General features: G+C 43.9%; 1 protein-coding gene across 1 annotated transcript in view; it reads left to right on the plus strand.

Annotated features, from left to right (window-relative positions):
- The first annotated feature begins 9,306 nt into the window (after positions 1-9,306).
- The window catches only part of LOC126417005 (kinesin-like protein KIF26A), a 247,829-nt gene continuing 240,473 nt past the window's right edge, over positions 9,307-16,662 (plus strand). The window contains exon 1 of the mRNA XM_050084892.1: positions 9,307-9,870. Within this exon, the coding sequence (XP_049940849.1) occupies positions 9,833-9,870 (38 nt within the window). The 5' untranslated portion in view covers positions 9,307-9,832. The remainder of the gene's footprint in view (positions 9,871-16,662) is intronic.

Raw genomic sequence — 16,662 nt, forward strand, 5'->3', positions numbered from 1 at the left:
CTAAACGTTATGTATGATACGACAGTTTTTCGCGCATCTCGGTGTTTATGACGTCACATTGCTTGAACTATGTGTTATTCAATGATACAATTTTTCTGGTACATTCAGTGCTATATGTGAATACTGTCTGCAAGTTGTGTCAGGAGGTACATTCAGTGCTATATGTGAATATTGTTTTCAAATTCTTCCGGAAATGCCGGCCGGGGTGGCCGAGTGGTTATAGGCGCTACAATCTGGAACCGCGCAACTGCTACGGTCGCAGGTTCGAATCCTGCCTCGGGCATGGATGTGTGTGATGTCCTTAGGTTAGTTAGGTTTAAGTAGTTCTAGTTCTAGGGGACTGATGACCTCAGATGTTAAGTCCCTTAGTGCTCAGAGCCATTTGACAAAAGTCGTGGGATAGCGATATGCACATATACAGATGGCGGAAGTATCGCGCACGCAAGGTACGAAAGTGCACCACAGGCTGCTTTCTTGTTGATGGTCTATTGTTGTATACCGTCTTTGGTTTCGCGGTTCCTGTGTTTCTTTTGCGTCCCTCTTTCGTTGAAGGTGGACTAATAGGAGACAACACTTTAATTTAACAACAGTAGAAAATGTGAAGTGAGTGAAATATAATTTTGTCTCTTGACTGCGAAATTTGCAGACAGGAAAAGGAGAACAACTGACGAATAAGGTAAGCTTATTTTTTTCTTTGTTCACATACGCTAGCAAGCTGCAAAAAGTAGGTTCTGTCTGGAACATATACAACTATGCAGGTATTAGTTATCAATGTTTCATCTGTTGATAAAATCTTATTGCTACAATTCATTTAATTCCGAATATAGCAAAGATTTACTTGCCACTAAGATACTAAGTGTGGGATTGATTGTTTTGAAGCCATTCATACAGTGGTGTATAATTGGGTGCCAGGTTTCACACGGTGTGACGATCCACCCTCGTGGACCTTTATTTGTGAAAATGTGACGAAAATAAACTAAACGATTAAAAAAAAACATGAGTTTACCTAGAAGCTGTGCAGCATAATGGCTAAGCCTCTACACTCGTAAGCTAAAGGTCACCTGTTCATTACTTAAAGAATGGTAATTTATCAAAATTACTATGGATTTTATTTTTATTCGTTTAGTTTAGTTTCAAATATAATTCTTACTTAAACTTAACTTCTGATGCTTGAAAGCCTCAATTTAATCTTTGTTAACTTTGTTATTTTGCACAAATTTAATGAAGTGAATTTGTATTGAAACAAATGTTATTTCAGTTAGATAGGCCTAGCGTTTATATTTTCTCCCGGTGCGAAAAGAATTTATGTTTTAAATGCTTCTACGACGATAACCAACCAAGAAAATGTACATATCGTTTTTGACCGCAAAGTAAAGGGTTATTTTATTTTATATCCTAAAATTTGAGGCCTACATCAAACTAAGGGCCTCTTCTTAGCATTTGCTATGGGATCATCGTTGGCTTAATCGGCACTGGCGATACCTAGCGATTTCAACCAGTATTACGAACGTCACTGTGTTGAGAAGTTATGCTGAAGAAACTGAATTGCTAAGTTTAGCGGGTGTGACAGTAACTCCACGAGCACTTGCAATAAACAAATAAACTAATAAATAATGAACTAAATAAACGGGAACTGAAATTTATTAAACTTGTTTCGAAACTCTTTCCTAGGGAATTACAAGTTACTTTAGAAGAACGCATTATGCTCTTCAATGACGGCAAGTGGGTTGCGTACATCTCTCCTGTGTGCTAATACAGTCCATTTTTAATTCAATAATTCTCATTTCCTTTTTCATTCATTAGTCTTCTAGTTTGACTGCAAGTATTTATATAGCAGTTTTGCAGTCTCGATTTCTCTACAGAAACGTTGCCAATAGCAGCAGAGCAGCTTTCCATAGCCCTAGTTATAAATTGTTTATAAAATTTTTTTAGTTAGATTGTACGAAATGTGAAAGGATTTGAGTATAGCTGCAGAATAGATTTGCTCTAAACATTTAAATTAAAATACAGTGAGGTGACAAAAGTCGTGATATGGAGTCGGATCTCTTTTTGCTCGGCGTAGTGCAGCGACTCTGCGTGGTGCGGACTACCCTACTGAGCACCCTGCAGTATTACTGAGCCGTGATGCTTCTGCAGCCGTCCATAATTGCGAAAATGTTGTCGGTGCACGATTTTGTGCGTGAGCAGACCTCTTGATTATGTCTCATAGACGTTCGATGGGTTTCACGTCGGGCGATCTGGGTGGCCAAATCATTATCTAGAACTGTTCAGAATGTTCTTCAAGTTAATTGTAAATAATTGCAGCCCAGTGACATGGCGCATTGTCATGAGGGTTCAGTTGGACCAAAGGAACCAGTGCATTTCATGTAAACGTTGTCCACACTGTTACGGAACCACCGCGTTAGCACAGGGGGCTGTTGAAAATTTGGTCCGTGGCTTCATGGGGTCTGCGTCAAGGTTTTCCATTCGTCTAGGGTCCAACCGATATGCTCACGCGCGTTGACGATGACGAGCTGTAACAAAGGCACTCGCCTCAGTTGTCTGCTACCATAGCGCATTAACGCCAAATTTTGCCGCACTTACATAACTGGTATGTTCGTCGTACGTTTTCTGCGTTATTTCACGCAGTGTTGTTTGTCTGATGGCACTGACAACTCCACGCAAACACCGCTGCTCCCGGTCGTCAAGTGAAGGCTCTCGCCACTGTGTTGTCTGTGGTGAGAGATAAAGGCTAAATTTGGTACTCTCGGTATACTCTTCCCACTGTGGATCACAGAATACTGGACTGCTTAACGATTTCCGAAATGTAATGACTCATGCGTCTAGCTGCAGCCATCATTCCGCGTTCAAAGTCTGTTGATTCCAGTTGTCGGGCCATAACCACGATGGAAATCTTTTCACATGAATCATCTGAGCAGAAATCACAGCGATGCCAATACACTGTACTTTTGTAACTTGGGTACGTGTTACTTCCGTCATCTGTATATGTGCATATCGCTACACCCAGACTTTTGTCATCTTATACACACTTAATATTACCCAGTGTCATTGTTCTTATAAGTTAAATCTTATAAGTTAAAAACTTTAAATGCTGCTGTGCTTTCATAAATAACTCAAAATCTCCAGATGAAGCCCAGTATATTGCGACTCTTACAATGAAGTTCCCGTTGATTCTAGTTCTGCAGCACAAGCTTCAAAACGCTATTCACTGCGAAATCTGACGTACTGCATAAGAAGAGCTTGTGGCAGTTGATATCACAAGTAACGTGGACGGCCGTCCGCAGCAGTAACATCGCTGCACGCAAACTTCTAACTTTTTTTATTACATATATATGTATGTGTGTATTTTACCGACTTTGTGACCGGGTTTCTGCGTGTGAGATAGATCGTAACATTATCATTGTTTACTCATCATCAGAACAACGGGCTGTTTGTCCTTGAGCCCTTATATTATGTTGGGTCTTCTATAGGTGTTTCGTCATTGCGGAATTTCTATGATAGCACGAGGCACTCGAACCCCGTGCCAGTGTTCGGGGCGGACGGAGAATGTGTATTCCAGATGACATGTGGGACGTGAGGCCTCGATTTTATCGATGAATCGAGCAGGCGACGGAATCCCGGATCGTTGGTTGATTTAGTTCGTCGTGAAGGTCGCCCATCTAGGTGTCACTAGGATTAAGCGGAGGCAGCCATTTTGTAGCATTTGCATGGGCTTGAGGTGCGAGGTATTGATTGCCCTCACGTTGAACACCCGTAGAGTATTGCTGGGTGGTCCGCTGTTCGGTATAGGCGGAGCCTATTGCTTGCTTGCACGTTTGTACTCCCCAATAGGGGGTAGAGTTGGACGATCAGTCGTAAAATCTTCTGCCGCTAAACGTCAGTTTAGCATCCAGTACGACACCTAAATACTTGACATGGTTGGTCCAAGGGATTCCTCAGTCATTGAGGTAGGCCGGACAGCAGTGGGCACCTCCGAGTGATCATTATCGCCGTTGTTTTGGTGGCACTGAGAGAGATGGAATTATCTTTGGCCCATCGTTCAGTGATTTTCAGTTGCCGTAAGCGCGATATAACTGCAGTCCCTCGTGAGAAGTGCACAGTCACTGGTGAGAAGGGCAGTGTCATCGGCCAACTGAGCGATTACCACCTGCGGCAAGGTCGGGAGATCGTTCACGTACATCAAAGAGCAGTGGCGAGTGCTTGGAACTTGTGGGATGCCGCCGGCAAGCTGTTTGAGACTGGAACGTTGCCCACCGATTTCTACCTAAATTTTCCGGTACTTAAAGAAACGTACCAATGAGCGGTATGAATCTGGTAAAATCCGTAGGTTCCGGAGCTTGAGGAGTAATTTATCCTTCCAGATTCTATCAAAGGTTTGCTCCACATCCAGGAATATTACTGTAGTGTTGTTGGAGAAGTTTAAATCACAAGCTATATATTCCAAGATGCAGAGAAACTGCGTCTCAGCCGATAGTGTGGGCTGGAAAGCGAGCTGATCTGGGCGAAGAATGTCATTTTCCAAGAAAGGTTGCCTGATGCACTGGAGAATGATTCGTTCGAGGATCTTGGGCCCGACAGCGGGCTAATTTGTCAGTAAATTGCAGATTGTGTGAGGTCCTTGCCTAGTTTGGGAAATGATGTGACCCGTGCTATCTTCCATTTGGATGGGAAGTGTGCATGCTGTGGTTGTAGGTGCGGGTAAGCAGCACCAGTGGCTTTCCCGGAAGATGCTTCAACTGCTCGTTAGTTATTCCATCCGGACGACGGATGGAATGATTTCCGAATCAGCTGCCGGCCGAAGTGGCCGTGCGGTTAAAGGCGCTGCAGTCTGGAACCGCAAGACCGCTACGGTCGCAGGTTCGAATCCTGCCTCGGGCATGGATGTTTGTGATGTCCTTAGGTTAGTTAGGTTTAACTAGTTCTACGTTCTAGGGGACTAATGACCTCAGCAGTTGAGTCCCATAGTGCTCAGAGCCATTTGAACCAACCGAATCAGCTGATGAACTCCTTCACCTCTGCCCACGTAGTGACTCGGGTGTTCAGTGCCTGGGAAGCTCTCGAACTTCTTGTGCCTGACGTCTGGTCCGAGTTGCTTCGTCATTGGTCTCGTCCAGTGCCAAGTTTTTCTGTGCCTCATAACCAGCAGAGCCCTGAATGGCTAGTTTTTGAAGTTTCGGGTTGCACAACGTCCTCACGAGGCTCCATTCGTTCCTCTATTGTGGTATTAAGGTGGCCATTTTGTCTTTCCAAGATGTTCTGTGGCTCGGAAGTGCAGTTCTCTAGAAAGACGCCTATCTCCCTGCGATCTGCTGGATTACGGTAATTTTGGCACCATCTACGAGCACTGTTCTTCAGAGTCTTAAGATCTTGAAGTAATGGAGAAAAGGTGCATTTGATGGGTTGTTTGTAGGGAGGTTTCCTTGTAATCTCTCTTGATTTTGCTGGTTAGGACCGAGATGGCTTCGTCAGTGGCTGGTGTGGTGGAGATATCTGTCGTTGGATGGACATTGTTATTTAGCCCTGAGCTGAATTGATCTCAGTTTGTTGTGACAGATGTAGGCTGACGAAGGTGAGGAGTAGCCCCCTGGATGGAGCCAATGACAGGGTGGTGATTCGAAGTCAGATCTATAACAGTGGTGAACTGTAGATCTAGTAGCAGGTTTTGCAATGTTAAACACCCAGAAAGTCCGGTTGATGGTTAGGATTAGTTGGGACGCAGACCGGCTCTTCAGGGCCTATGGTAATGGCTTATAGTCGTTCTTAAAGGTCGTGGAGTCGTAATCCCCTTGGGTTGTTGCGCCGAGAATTCCAACCGTAATGTTTACCATTAAGATCGTCAAAAGAGTCGTGAGATCTTGTTCGTCGAACTGTCGTTGCGGACTTAAGAATTCAGACACCATCGTGACAATGCTATGAGAAATGGAGGTAGACTCTGCTGTTGCCTCAAGAGACGTGAATTGAGGAAGTGCTAGTGGTATCTGCATGACGACTTTTTAAAGAAATATGGCCGTGACAATCCACCGGCTATCGGCTCGGTGTATCCTGTAACCAACCATGTTCTGAAGTTTAAATGTCTGAGTTGGTCTCAATCGAGCTTCCGTTAAGAAGAGAATATCAACCTTTCATCGAGTGAGAAAATCTTCGAGTTCGTGCTTCTTGGTGCTAACATCGTTGGCATAAAATATACAAAGTGTGAGATCTTGAAGCTGTGCATGTCTATTGGTCATTGTTGGGGGCGAAGATCTTCATAGCGCTTTCGAAGAGGATGAGTAGTTTCGAGACAGTGTCCGGTGCTTCTTTAAATTTCTGATAAGTTTCCTTGGGGATGTTAAAAATGTTCTTCTGGCGGAGTGACGCTATGAATTCCGATACGCTCGAGAACATCTGAGTCGCGCAAACCAACCACGCTGCCTGCGAATATCGCGCCCCATGGGCCCGGGACAGCAGCGCCACCAGGATGAGAGAAACCGCGCACTAGCAGAAGTTGTCGGCTGCAAGCTGGAAGTCAGTCCGAGTCTTGCTAGGGAGTTCCTGCAGAACGTTCATCTTGTCTTCAAGTCTTCAAGTCGCAAGTCGTCGGGTGAGACAGGAACAGTGCGCGATAGACAGACTGGTTAGTCTTCATTAGAAACAAAAGAGTGAATATAGTTATCGTGTGCGGAAAGAGACCGGCTGCCTAGAGATTTAACTGAGTATATCTAGTTTGGAACTGTTCTTCTAATAGTACATCAAGACAGAAATTTAGTTTTCCTCCGACTTTAGTTCAGAGAACATTATTTAGTTCGTTTTCGTGGGACTGTAGTCAACGCGGGACAGATAGGTTAAAGCTGCATTCTGCAACTGCTGTAACCAGCGTTAGCAATTTGGAGTAATATATTTTAGTATTCACTATTCTGTGTTACGTTCGTTGTGTGTGTGTGTGTGTGTGTGTGTGTGTGTGTGTGTGTTTTGCCCTAGAACCCTCGCACCCTTCCTACCAGTACACCATTATTAGTCCTTTTCAGCGGCAGCGAGATTTTCATCAAAGTGGAAGCCCACAGTGTAGACGGTCAGTATCAAAAATACTAAGAAACGTAAATACACTGTTGGAAGAATGAACGACTGTGACAGTAGACTTACAAAAATAAATATTGTATCCTTTAGTCACTTTCTTATTGGTAATCAGTAGAAATATAATTGAGCAGGTGATTACGACTAGTTTGGGTGACGTTAGGGATCTCACCTCTAAGTTTAGCACTATTATCAACTTACGATACATGAAGTGTGGTGTGAACAGCGCTTACTTTTGGAAATGAGCTAAAATTGATGCTCACTGTCGATTTGGACACCACCATCTCTCCAATGGACGCTGGTGGGATAGCGATAGATTTTCTTTACATCCAGGTGCATTTACTAACTGTTGCTACGTGGCTAATCCGGCTCTGGGCATCGTTCATGTGTGACAGGACAAAAAAATGCTTCAAATGGCCCTAAGCACTATTGTTGTTGTGGTCTTCAGTCCAGTGATTGATTTCATGCAGCTCTCCATGCTACTCTATCCTGTGCAAGCTTCTTCATCTCCCAGTACCTACTGTAACCTACATCCTTCTGAATCTGTTTAATGTACTCATCCCTTGGTCTCCCTCTACGATTTTTACCATCCTCGCTGCCCTCCGGTACTAAATTGGTGATCCCTTGATGCCTCAGAATATGCTCTACCAACCGATCCCTTCTTCTGGTCAAGTTGTGCCACAAATTTCTCTTCTCACCAATTCTATTCAATACCTCCTCATTAGTTATGTGATCTACCCATATAATCTTCAGCATTTTTCTGTAGCACCACTTTTCGAAAGCTTCTCTTCTCTCTTTGTCTAAACTATTTATCGTCCACGTTTCACTTCCATACTTGGCTACACTCCATACAAATACTTTCAAAAACGACTTCCTGACACTTAAATCTATACTCGATGTTAACAAATTTCTCTTCTTCAGAAACACTTTCCTTGCCATTGCCAGTCTACATTTTATATCCTCTCTACTTCGACCATCAACAGTTATTTTGCTCCCCAAATAGCAAAACTCCTTTACTAGTTTAAGTGTCTCATTTCCTAATCTAGTTCCGGCAGCATCACCCGATTTAATTCGACTACATTCCATTATCCCCGTTCTGCTTTTGTTGATGTTCATCTTATATCCTCCTTTCAAGACACTGTCCATTCCGTTCAACTGCTCTTCCAGGTCCTTTGCTGTCTCTGACAGAATTACAATGTCATTGGCGAACCTCAAAGTTTTTATTTCTTCTCCATGGATTTTAATACCTACTCCGTATTTTTCTTTTCTTTCCTTTACTGCTTGCTCAATATACAGATTGAATAACATTGGGGATAGGCTACAACACTGTCTAACTCCCTTCCCAACCACTGCTTCCCTTTCATGCCCCTCAACTCTTAAAACTGCCATCTGCATTCTGCACAAATTGCAAATAGCCTTTCGTTCCCTGTATTTTACCCCTGCCACCTTCAGAATTTGAAAGAGAGTATTCCAGTCAACATTGTCAAAAGCTTTCTCTAAGTCTACAAATGCTAGAAACGTAGGTTTGCCTTTTCTTAATCTAGCTTCTAAGATAAGTCGTAGGGTCAGTATTGCCTCACGTGTTCCAGCATTTCTACGGAATCCAAACTGATCTTCCCCGAGGTCGGCTTCTACTAGTTTTTCCATTCGTCTGTAAAGAATTCGCGTTAGTATTTTGCAGACGTGACTTATTAAACTGATAGTTCGGTAATTTTCACATCTGTCAACGCCTAAGGACATCACACACATCCATGCCCGAGGCAGGATTCGAACCTGCGACTTTAGCAGCAGCGCGGTTCCGGACTGAAGCGCCTAGAACCGGTCGGCCACAGCGGCCGGCTGTCAGGACAGAAGTGAGCGACAGACTGCAGTCAATGTCGTCAGTGATCCATCGGTCTTGTATCGGGCCCTTTATATGCTCTGTAATACTTATCGATGCATCTCTATACATTCAATAGTTGTAACAGCTTGTAATCGCTACATTCATTTTGAATTGTCTCATATTTGTGCCTGGGTTAGGCTGTACGTGTCTAGGTAGCTGTGCGGCTGCATCCAGCCGCACGCTGTGCATTCTGACCGCAACGCCGGCTTGCTTGACCGAGGACGCGCCGCTGGAGCGCAAAGCGGACAGCGAGGCGCCACTGCAAACAGCTACCGCGCATGCGCGATCTCGCGGAAGCTGCCACTCCGGCGGCCGGCTTCGTGTAGTTCAGTCGCGAAGCGACCGCGACGCAGACCGGAAGGGCAGAAGCGACCGCGGTGAGATGCCTCCCGTGGCACGGGGAACTCCATCCGGCGAGATGTCCGTTTCACCGACGCATCTTAACACACAAGTTTCATCTGTTGCTTACACGCCTGTTTCAGATGCGAAGTCGTAATTTGCAACGATACATCAGTTACCACATTTGTTTTCCCTTTCAGTCCGATAGAGAAGAATCTTTACACCAGTAAATGTTACAAACGTTAGGTAGCCGGAAAGAGAATTCGCGAATGACTTTCCCATATGTGTATGCAAAGCAGAACAGAATTAAATGTTTTAGAGGGTTCTTCTGTGTAAGGTAATTGTGTTTTTCATCCTGTTGCTGAAGACATGATAGTTCATAGAAACGGGAAGATGAGACAAAGGAATAGTATTATCCGAAGGAAGCGACTACAGACCAAAACTTAGCGGCCTTGCTAACTGGACGTTGATTGACTGACAGGTGTTTCTAGGTATCCGCATTCTGGCGAAGTGGTTTATGACTCGTGAATAAAGCCGTGTACGATTCTAGTTCGCCGTGGGATGGCGACACACACATGCAGAACATCATGTGGACAGAGGTAGGTGTCGTATGACTTACATGTATTATGGTAGTAGAGGGTGTTGTCTAATTGTGACAGAGAAACCGTAGACAAGCCTCAGTTTCGTTTTAAGTGTGAAAAAATTAATTATTAACCTCAGAGACGTGAAAGACCTACTCTGTTCATTGGCTATCTATCCATTTGCAATTTTGTTTTCGCATCAAACTACAGGCATGAACTCCAAGTTTTCCCTGACGTATTATGTCTCCTTTTGTTGCAGCTGAATGGCAATTTTTACATTATTTATATAATTTATAAGGCATTGTTGGACCGTTTACTATGTTAAGTACTAGAAACTCTTGTTTCAGCATAAGGTAATAGCAGTCTGTATTAATCTTTTTCTCGTACTATTAATAAACTTGTTCAGCACAAAATAGCAGCAGTATGATACCTAACAACTTTACCATAACTGGTGGTTGGAAACAGGCAGTTAACTCCCACGACAAGGAGCAAAATAACAATGACACAAAGAAACAATTTAAGACGCCATCCATTAAAATAAAATATAACGACCGCATCTGACGGACTTGCTATTCAGATACGTTCTTTCGCTAAGAAATTTCTGAAATTTTCAAAAATCACAACGCGTACTGGAATCATCAATTATGGATGAGTCGCATTAATTAACCTAACCAATCCGGAACTGGTGTTAAGAACTGGTTGATAGTATGAAAAAAATTTGTATGCGTTATTGCGTTTTAAGTGTGTTTCCGTGGTAATCCCACACTGGATTAAGTATAGAACGGAACCAACAGCCTACTACCGCAATTTTTGCTGCCTACATACGAACTCTGAATGTAAAAATGAATAATGAGTGCAACTATTATAACTCGATGACATCATCACGAATTCTTTTGATAGTCGCAAGTACGCGAAGAAGGCCTGGTGGGCGTGTCTTCTTTGTGTGTTGCACGCTGAGAAGGACCTTTACCAACTGAGTGTGATTACGAGCTTACACGATATCCATAATTAAGTCGTAGGTCTCAGCGAACGTTTGCGTTTATTGCAGAACATAAACAAAAGTCTGGCACATGTAATGTCAAATCAAGTTTCAGTGCCATCTTATACTGACGCGTCGTTGTAACTGCTCGAGATAAATTCACAGTATCGGTTCGTTTCACTTAAATATGCATTTAGTGGGGAAATATAGTGAGAAATGGGTGAGGTTTCAGACCTAGTTCTACGTTATCAGTTGCACCCAAATACGAAGATCGCTGTTAACTCTGCGAAATCTCTACACGAGAACGAGGGGACTACGGAGATTCTAAAAGTATGGTATTACTAAAATAGTTGTGAATTCTCACGTATCACAAATCGGATACTTTCTGTTCAAAATTACGGCTTTATGGAAGAAGCGAATGTCTGAATAATTATTTTTACATCATGTTGCGTTGAAATGCAGAATAATTTGTTTTCGTCCTTCTTTTTACGACCCTGAATTTCGAATAAACCTCTCAATATACAGGGTGTTACAAAACGACGGGTTGTAGAGAATTTCGTGAGAAACAAATAAAGGACGGAAACACGTGCCAGTAAACGTCATCCAACGACACTGCAGAGCGTCGAAGTTACAGGCGCCGGCACCTGTCGCTGTACCGCACCCTGGTCAGCAAACCTAACTTCGCACGCCGACGGACCGCAGCCGAACGTCTCGCAATGATGTTTGCTGGTCAGTGATTGCGACTGATTGCCAAGACTGCCAATGGAGGAGATGCAGCTAGCTGCATGGGCAATGCGATGCTCTGTTGCATCGGTGGATGACGGATTCGGACACAGTTTTCCATCTTCAGTTTATTTTTGCCTGGGACACTCTAAAATGTCCAGTGTTTGTCAGTATGCAGGCGAAATGGAAACCACAGCGAAAACCAAAAATCTTTTATTTGAAATATTTAGCTAGACCGTACAGTTACTTTTCTATACAATCGCCGCTTTGACTTAGACAAGCTTCCAATATCCTCGTTATAAAAGACAGCCGCATGTGCGTTCCACGAATTCTCTGCGCTGGTCTGCAGTCCGTTGTCTCTGCCAAAATGTTGTCTTCATAGCCAGTGGTTCATGTGAGCAGAGATGAAACTCAGGTGGAGGCAGTGATAGGCTGTACTGTGGTTGATCAAACACTTTCCTTCGAAAACGTTGCAGGAGCGTGTTGCAGTTACGTTAAGTAGACTACGTGAAACCAGGCTAAATCTCTCAGACTTGGCGGGAGGCACTGTTGTTGTAATCATCTTTACGTGCTCACTGTGCGCTGAGAAATGAAAAGGGCGACGTGACGTGACTGACCAACCAATTTGTGCAAAGCTCATTACAATTTCCGTTTCGAGACCGATCGGACTTGACAAACAAATAGCCCTCGTAATATATCTTCTGTCGGAAAACCAAAGTGCAGGTTGAAGCAAAAACTCTAGAAAATAAACGGTGAAGTATTATAATCTAAAAACGTAAACGCTTACATTCCCTCTTTTGTTGTCGACAAACAGGGACTAATAAATGGTTCAAATGGCTCTGAACACTATGAGTCTTAACATCTGAGGTCATCAGTCCCCTGGAACTTAGAACTACTTAAACCTAACTAACCTAAGGACATCACACACATCCACGCCCGAGGTAGGATTCGAACCTGCGACAGTAGCGGTCACGCGGTTCCAGACAAGCGCCTAGAACCGTTCGGCCACAGCAGCCGGCTAGGGATTAATAAATTGAGCTACTGATACAGAAATCGAACAAGTGGAGGTATAGTACCCTCACACTTTTCGACTGCGTATGAGCCGGCCGCGGTGGCCGTGCGGCTCTGGCGCTGCAGTCCGGAACCGCGGGACTGCTACGGTCGCAGGTTCGAATCCTGCCTCGGGCATTGGTGTGTGTGATGTCCTTAGGTTAGTTAGGTTTAAGTAGTTCTAAGTTTTAGGGGACTTATGACCTAAGATGTTGAGTCCCATAGCGCTCAGAGCCATTTGAACCATTTGAACCACTGCGTATGAGGGAAGGTAAAACAAAGATAGTCTGTATATTTGGATACACGGCTAAATCTCCTACCATCCTATCCTCATGATTCCTACAGGAGAAGAAAGATGGAGGCAGTACAGTTATTGCACAGTCTACGTTTGCTATTGATTTACTAAATTTACCCAAAAGGGATTTAACGTCGCCTTTCTTGCAAAGATTCCTAAGTTTAGAATTTAGTTCCGTGAGCATATGCGTTACACTGTCGTATGAGCTACTCCAGTCTGTTAAGACCCGAGCAGCGCATCGTTGTATACTTTCGATTTCTGCTGCGATGCTCACTCCAGAACTTGGAGCTGTGGCCAGGTCGCACTGACGTCTTACATTTTCTTTCCAGGCGCACCACGTTCTCTCAGAAACGTCCGAACAAGTATTCATACACTTTCGGTACTAGTGAATCACACGTTCGATCCATTTCGCTTCAAAGTATTGCCCATATTATATACACAGCTGATCATAATCATCACAATCCGGAGCGACATAACGTGAGACTACATAAACCAACACTGATGGCCACTAAAATCGCAATGCCAGGAAGGATTGCAAATAACGAAATTTACTTATTGTGCGTATATAGTATGGCAGGTAGAATATATGGGCAAAAATATGGAAACAGCGCTAGAAACACGTGCTTGAACATAAACGCAGATGCTAGCCAAGCCTTCCGGTTACGTTATTGCATTCGATCACAAACGACACCTGTACAATGTCCTATGTGTTTCTGGTGTCAGTCGTCAACTTTGTAGTTGTGAGTGGAAATGTTGGTGCTAAGTGAATTTGAACATGGAAAAACTAGAGGTGCTCCTATGGCGACCGCTTCCGTCCATCTACGTGAGCCGAAGTGTTTCGTGTTTCAAGAGGCACCGTACCGAAGATTTACACCGCATTCAGGGAAATTGAAAAAAAAAAAAAAAAAAAAAAAAACATCATCCGCTATATCACAATTCGGATGAAAGTGTGTGTTGAGTGACCGTGATGGACGGTCATTGAAAGGGATTGTGACAAAATGAGATTTAATTTTATCCATATTTTGCAGCTTAAAACGTAACTGTATTCAAAACATTGGAGGTATGAATTAAACAACGCCTTCAGTCACAACTTTTTCGTGTTTTATTAGCTACACGATGCATTTCGGACCCTGTGGGTCCATCGTCAGGTGTAATTTGTCTTAATACATGTTTTATTTCTTCTCCTGAATGAGGTGATATGCATATTCCTGTCACGAAAAGGTTTAATGTTAGGTTATGAATTTCGTAAGTCAGACGCGGAAAATACGTGCAAAATAGTGGAAAATGAACAGTGTAAACTTACCACATCATCCAAGGAAACCATTTTTAATGTTTTAGTACCGGTAAACATTATTTTCTCCGTCGTTTTAGTACATGTCACTTCATTCAAGATGTACATTTGCACACACATGTTTATAAACACTTCACAGATGTTTTTGTACGTGGTGTTCTCAAAGATTCATCTGACCAAAAACTTTGGCATAAGAAAGTATTTACTCTTTTTAGCTCTGAAAGGGACTAACACAGAGACGGTGACGGTGGAAGAGAGAGGAGACAGTGCCAGTGGGATGAAAGACAGAGGCTACAATGAAAGAGAGAGAGGTAGATGAAGAAACAGCAGTTAGAGTCAACGAGAGAGAAGATATTATTGGTTACTGAGAGGCAGTGGCAGTAAAAGAGCAAGAGAGATGGATAGAGATAGAAGCAGTGGGAGGAAAAGAGAGAGAAGACAATGGAAATAAAAAAATACAGATGAGTGGGGAGAATACATAGGCCTGGCTGGTATGAATCCTTCCACACGTGGGTATAGAGGAAAAAGTAAGTTGGACACCTCCCTCCCCTCTCCCCCCCACCCTTCCTCCCCACCCCGGAATTTTTGAGGTGTCGAGGAATGGTCGAGTCAGTGGCGGTGGGACAGAAAGTCGGATGGAAACGGCGTTGAGGCAGGAGACAGTGGGAGAGGGACGTACCGTAAATCAGTGTGGGGAAAAAGGAGACAGTGGGAGAGACATATACATAGACGGTTGCAGAGAGAGGGAGATGCTGAATATGAATAAAGGCTTAACTGGGAAGAGAGACTCGGTGAAAGGATTTAGAATGTTTTATATTAAAAGAGTGAGCAAATGTTCGCATGCCAAAATTTTTTGTGAGGGAAGCGGAAGGAGGATTGAAGCAGCTGGTTCCTCACTTTGCTGTCAGACCTTTTTGTGCTCGTAGCATATGTCCGCTTTGGAATATTTCTCTTGCTCCTAGTAAGCCCACATTGTGACTCGAGGTACATGATGCAGTTGTACGATACTGCTTGTCCGAGTGTAGCGCGCCAAGTCTGTCCGCTCTGACTCTGTCCGCGTGGGGCCGTTGACGAACAGCATGGCATTGACCACGGCCCTGCTGAGCACATCGATTCAATATTCGTATGTCAATCGTGGGATACCGACGAAAACGAGCAGCAATATCGCGGAACGATGAACTGAGGCCTCGACTTGCCACGATCCTTCTACTGTCGAATTGCGTTTTTCTTGCTTTGGCGAAGCACAACACAAACTCTTCACAAACAACCGTTATCTAAATGCGATTTGGAATGAAAAATATGCTCCGTAATTTTTTTTATATATATGAAATGTATATGGCGTTTCTTCTATCAGCCTTGTACGGTTTCTTGGAGTAGTCTTCATGCTAAATTGACGTTTGTTGCACGCCGCCTTCGTGGTGCTGCAATTATAATGGCCTACGGTGAATACTGACTATTTGCGTTCGAATATATTTGTCCGAAATTTTGGTTACAGACCCATTACGTATCTCCCAACGTACTGTTGAGTGTCCTTTTTCTGCAAGACTCTGCAGTCGTGCAGTAAATCTCACTACAGATGCCGCTGTAGAAGCCAGACGCAGTGCAGGTGTTCTAACTATACTTGTAAGTGAGGACATTCAATAAATTGCTCGAAGCAATATGAATGACTACAAAAGGCACAGTGAACAAAAGCAACTTGCTCACATGTGGTCATTGGAAATTCTAAACTGAAAAGCCAAATAAAGTCGTGTAGGGCCCCCACGAGCACGCAGAAGTGCCGCAGCACTAATGTCTGAAGTAGTGCTGGAGGGAACTGACACCATGGATCCTGCAGGGCGGTCCATAAAACCACAAGAGTAGGAGGGGTTGGAGATCTCTGCCGAACAGCACGTTGCAAGGTATCCCAGAGATGCTCAACAATGTTCATGTCGGGGAGTTTGGTGGCCAGTGGAAATGTTTAAACCCAGAAGACTGTTCCTGGAGCCACAGTGTGGCAATTTTGGAGATGTGGAGTGTCGCATTGTCCTGCTGGAATTGCCCAAGTCCATCGCAATGCACAATGGACATGAATGGATGTAGGGGATCAAACAGGATGCTTACGTACGTGTCACCTGTCGAGAGTCGTATTTAGACGTATCAGAGATCCCATTCACTCCAGGTGCACATGGCTCACACCATTACAGAGCCTCCACCAGCTTAAACAGTCCCCTACTGACATGCAGGGTCCAAGGATTCATGTGGTTGTCTCCATAACCGTGCGCGTCCGTCCGCTCGATACAATTTGAAACGAGACTCGTCCGATTAGGCAACACGTTTCCAGTCATTAACAGTCCAGTATCGGTGTTCACGGGCGTAAATCTTTATGTCGTGCAGTGTACACGAGTGGGCCATCGGCTTAGAAAGTCCATATCGATGATGTTTCGACACTTGCTGGTGGCCCAGCATTGAAATCTGCAGCAATTTGCGGAAGGG

The sequence above is a fragment of the Schistocerca serialis genome, chromosome 8 (assembly GCF_023864345.2).
Source record: "Schistocerca serialis cubense isolate TAMUIC-IGC-003099 chromosome 8, iqSchSeri2.2, whole genome shotgun sequence".
Lineage (NCBI taxonomy): Eukaryota > Metazoa > Arthropoda > Insecta > Orthoptera > Acrididae > Schistocerca > Schistocerca serialis.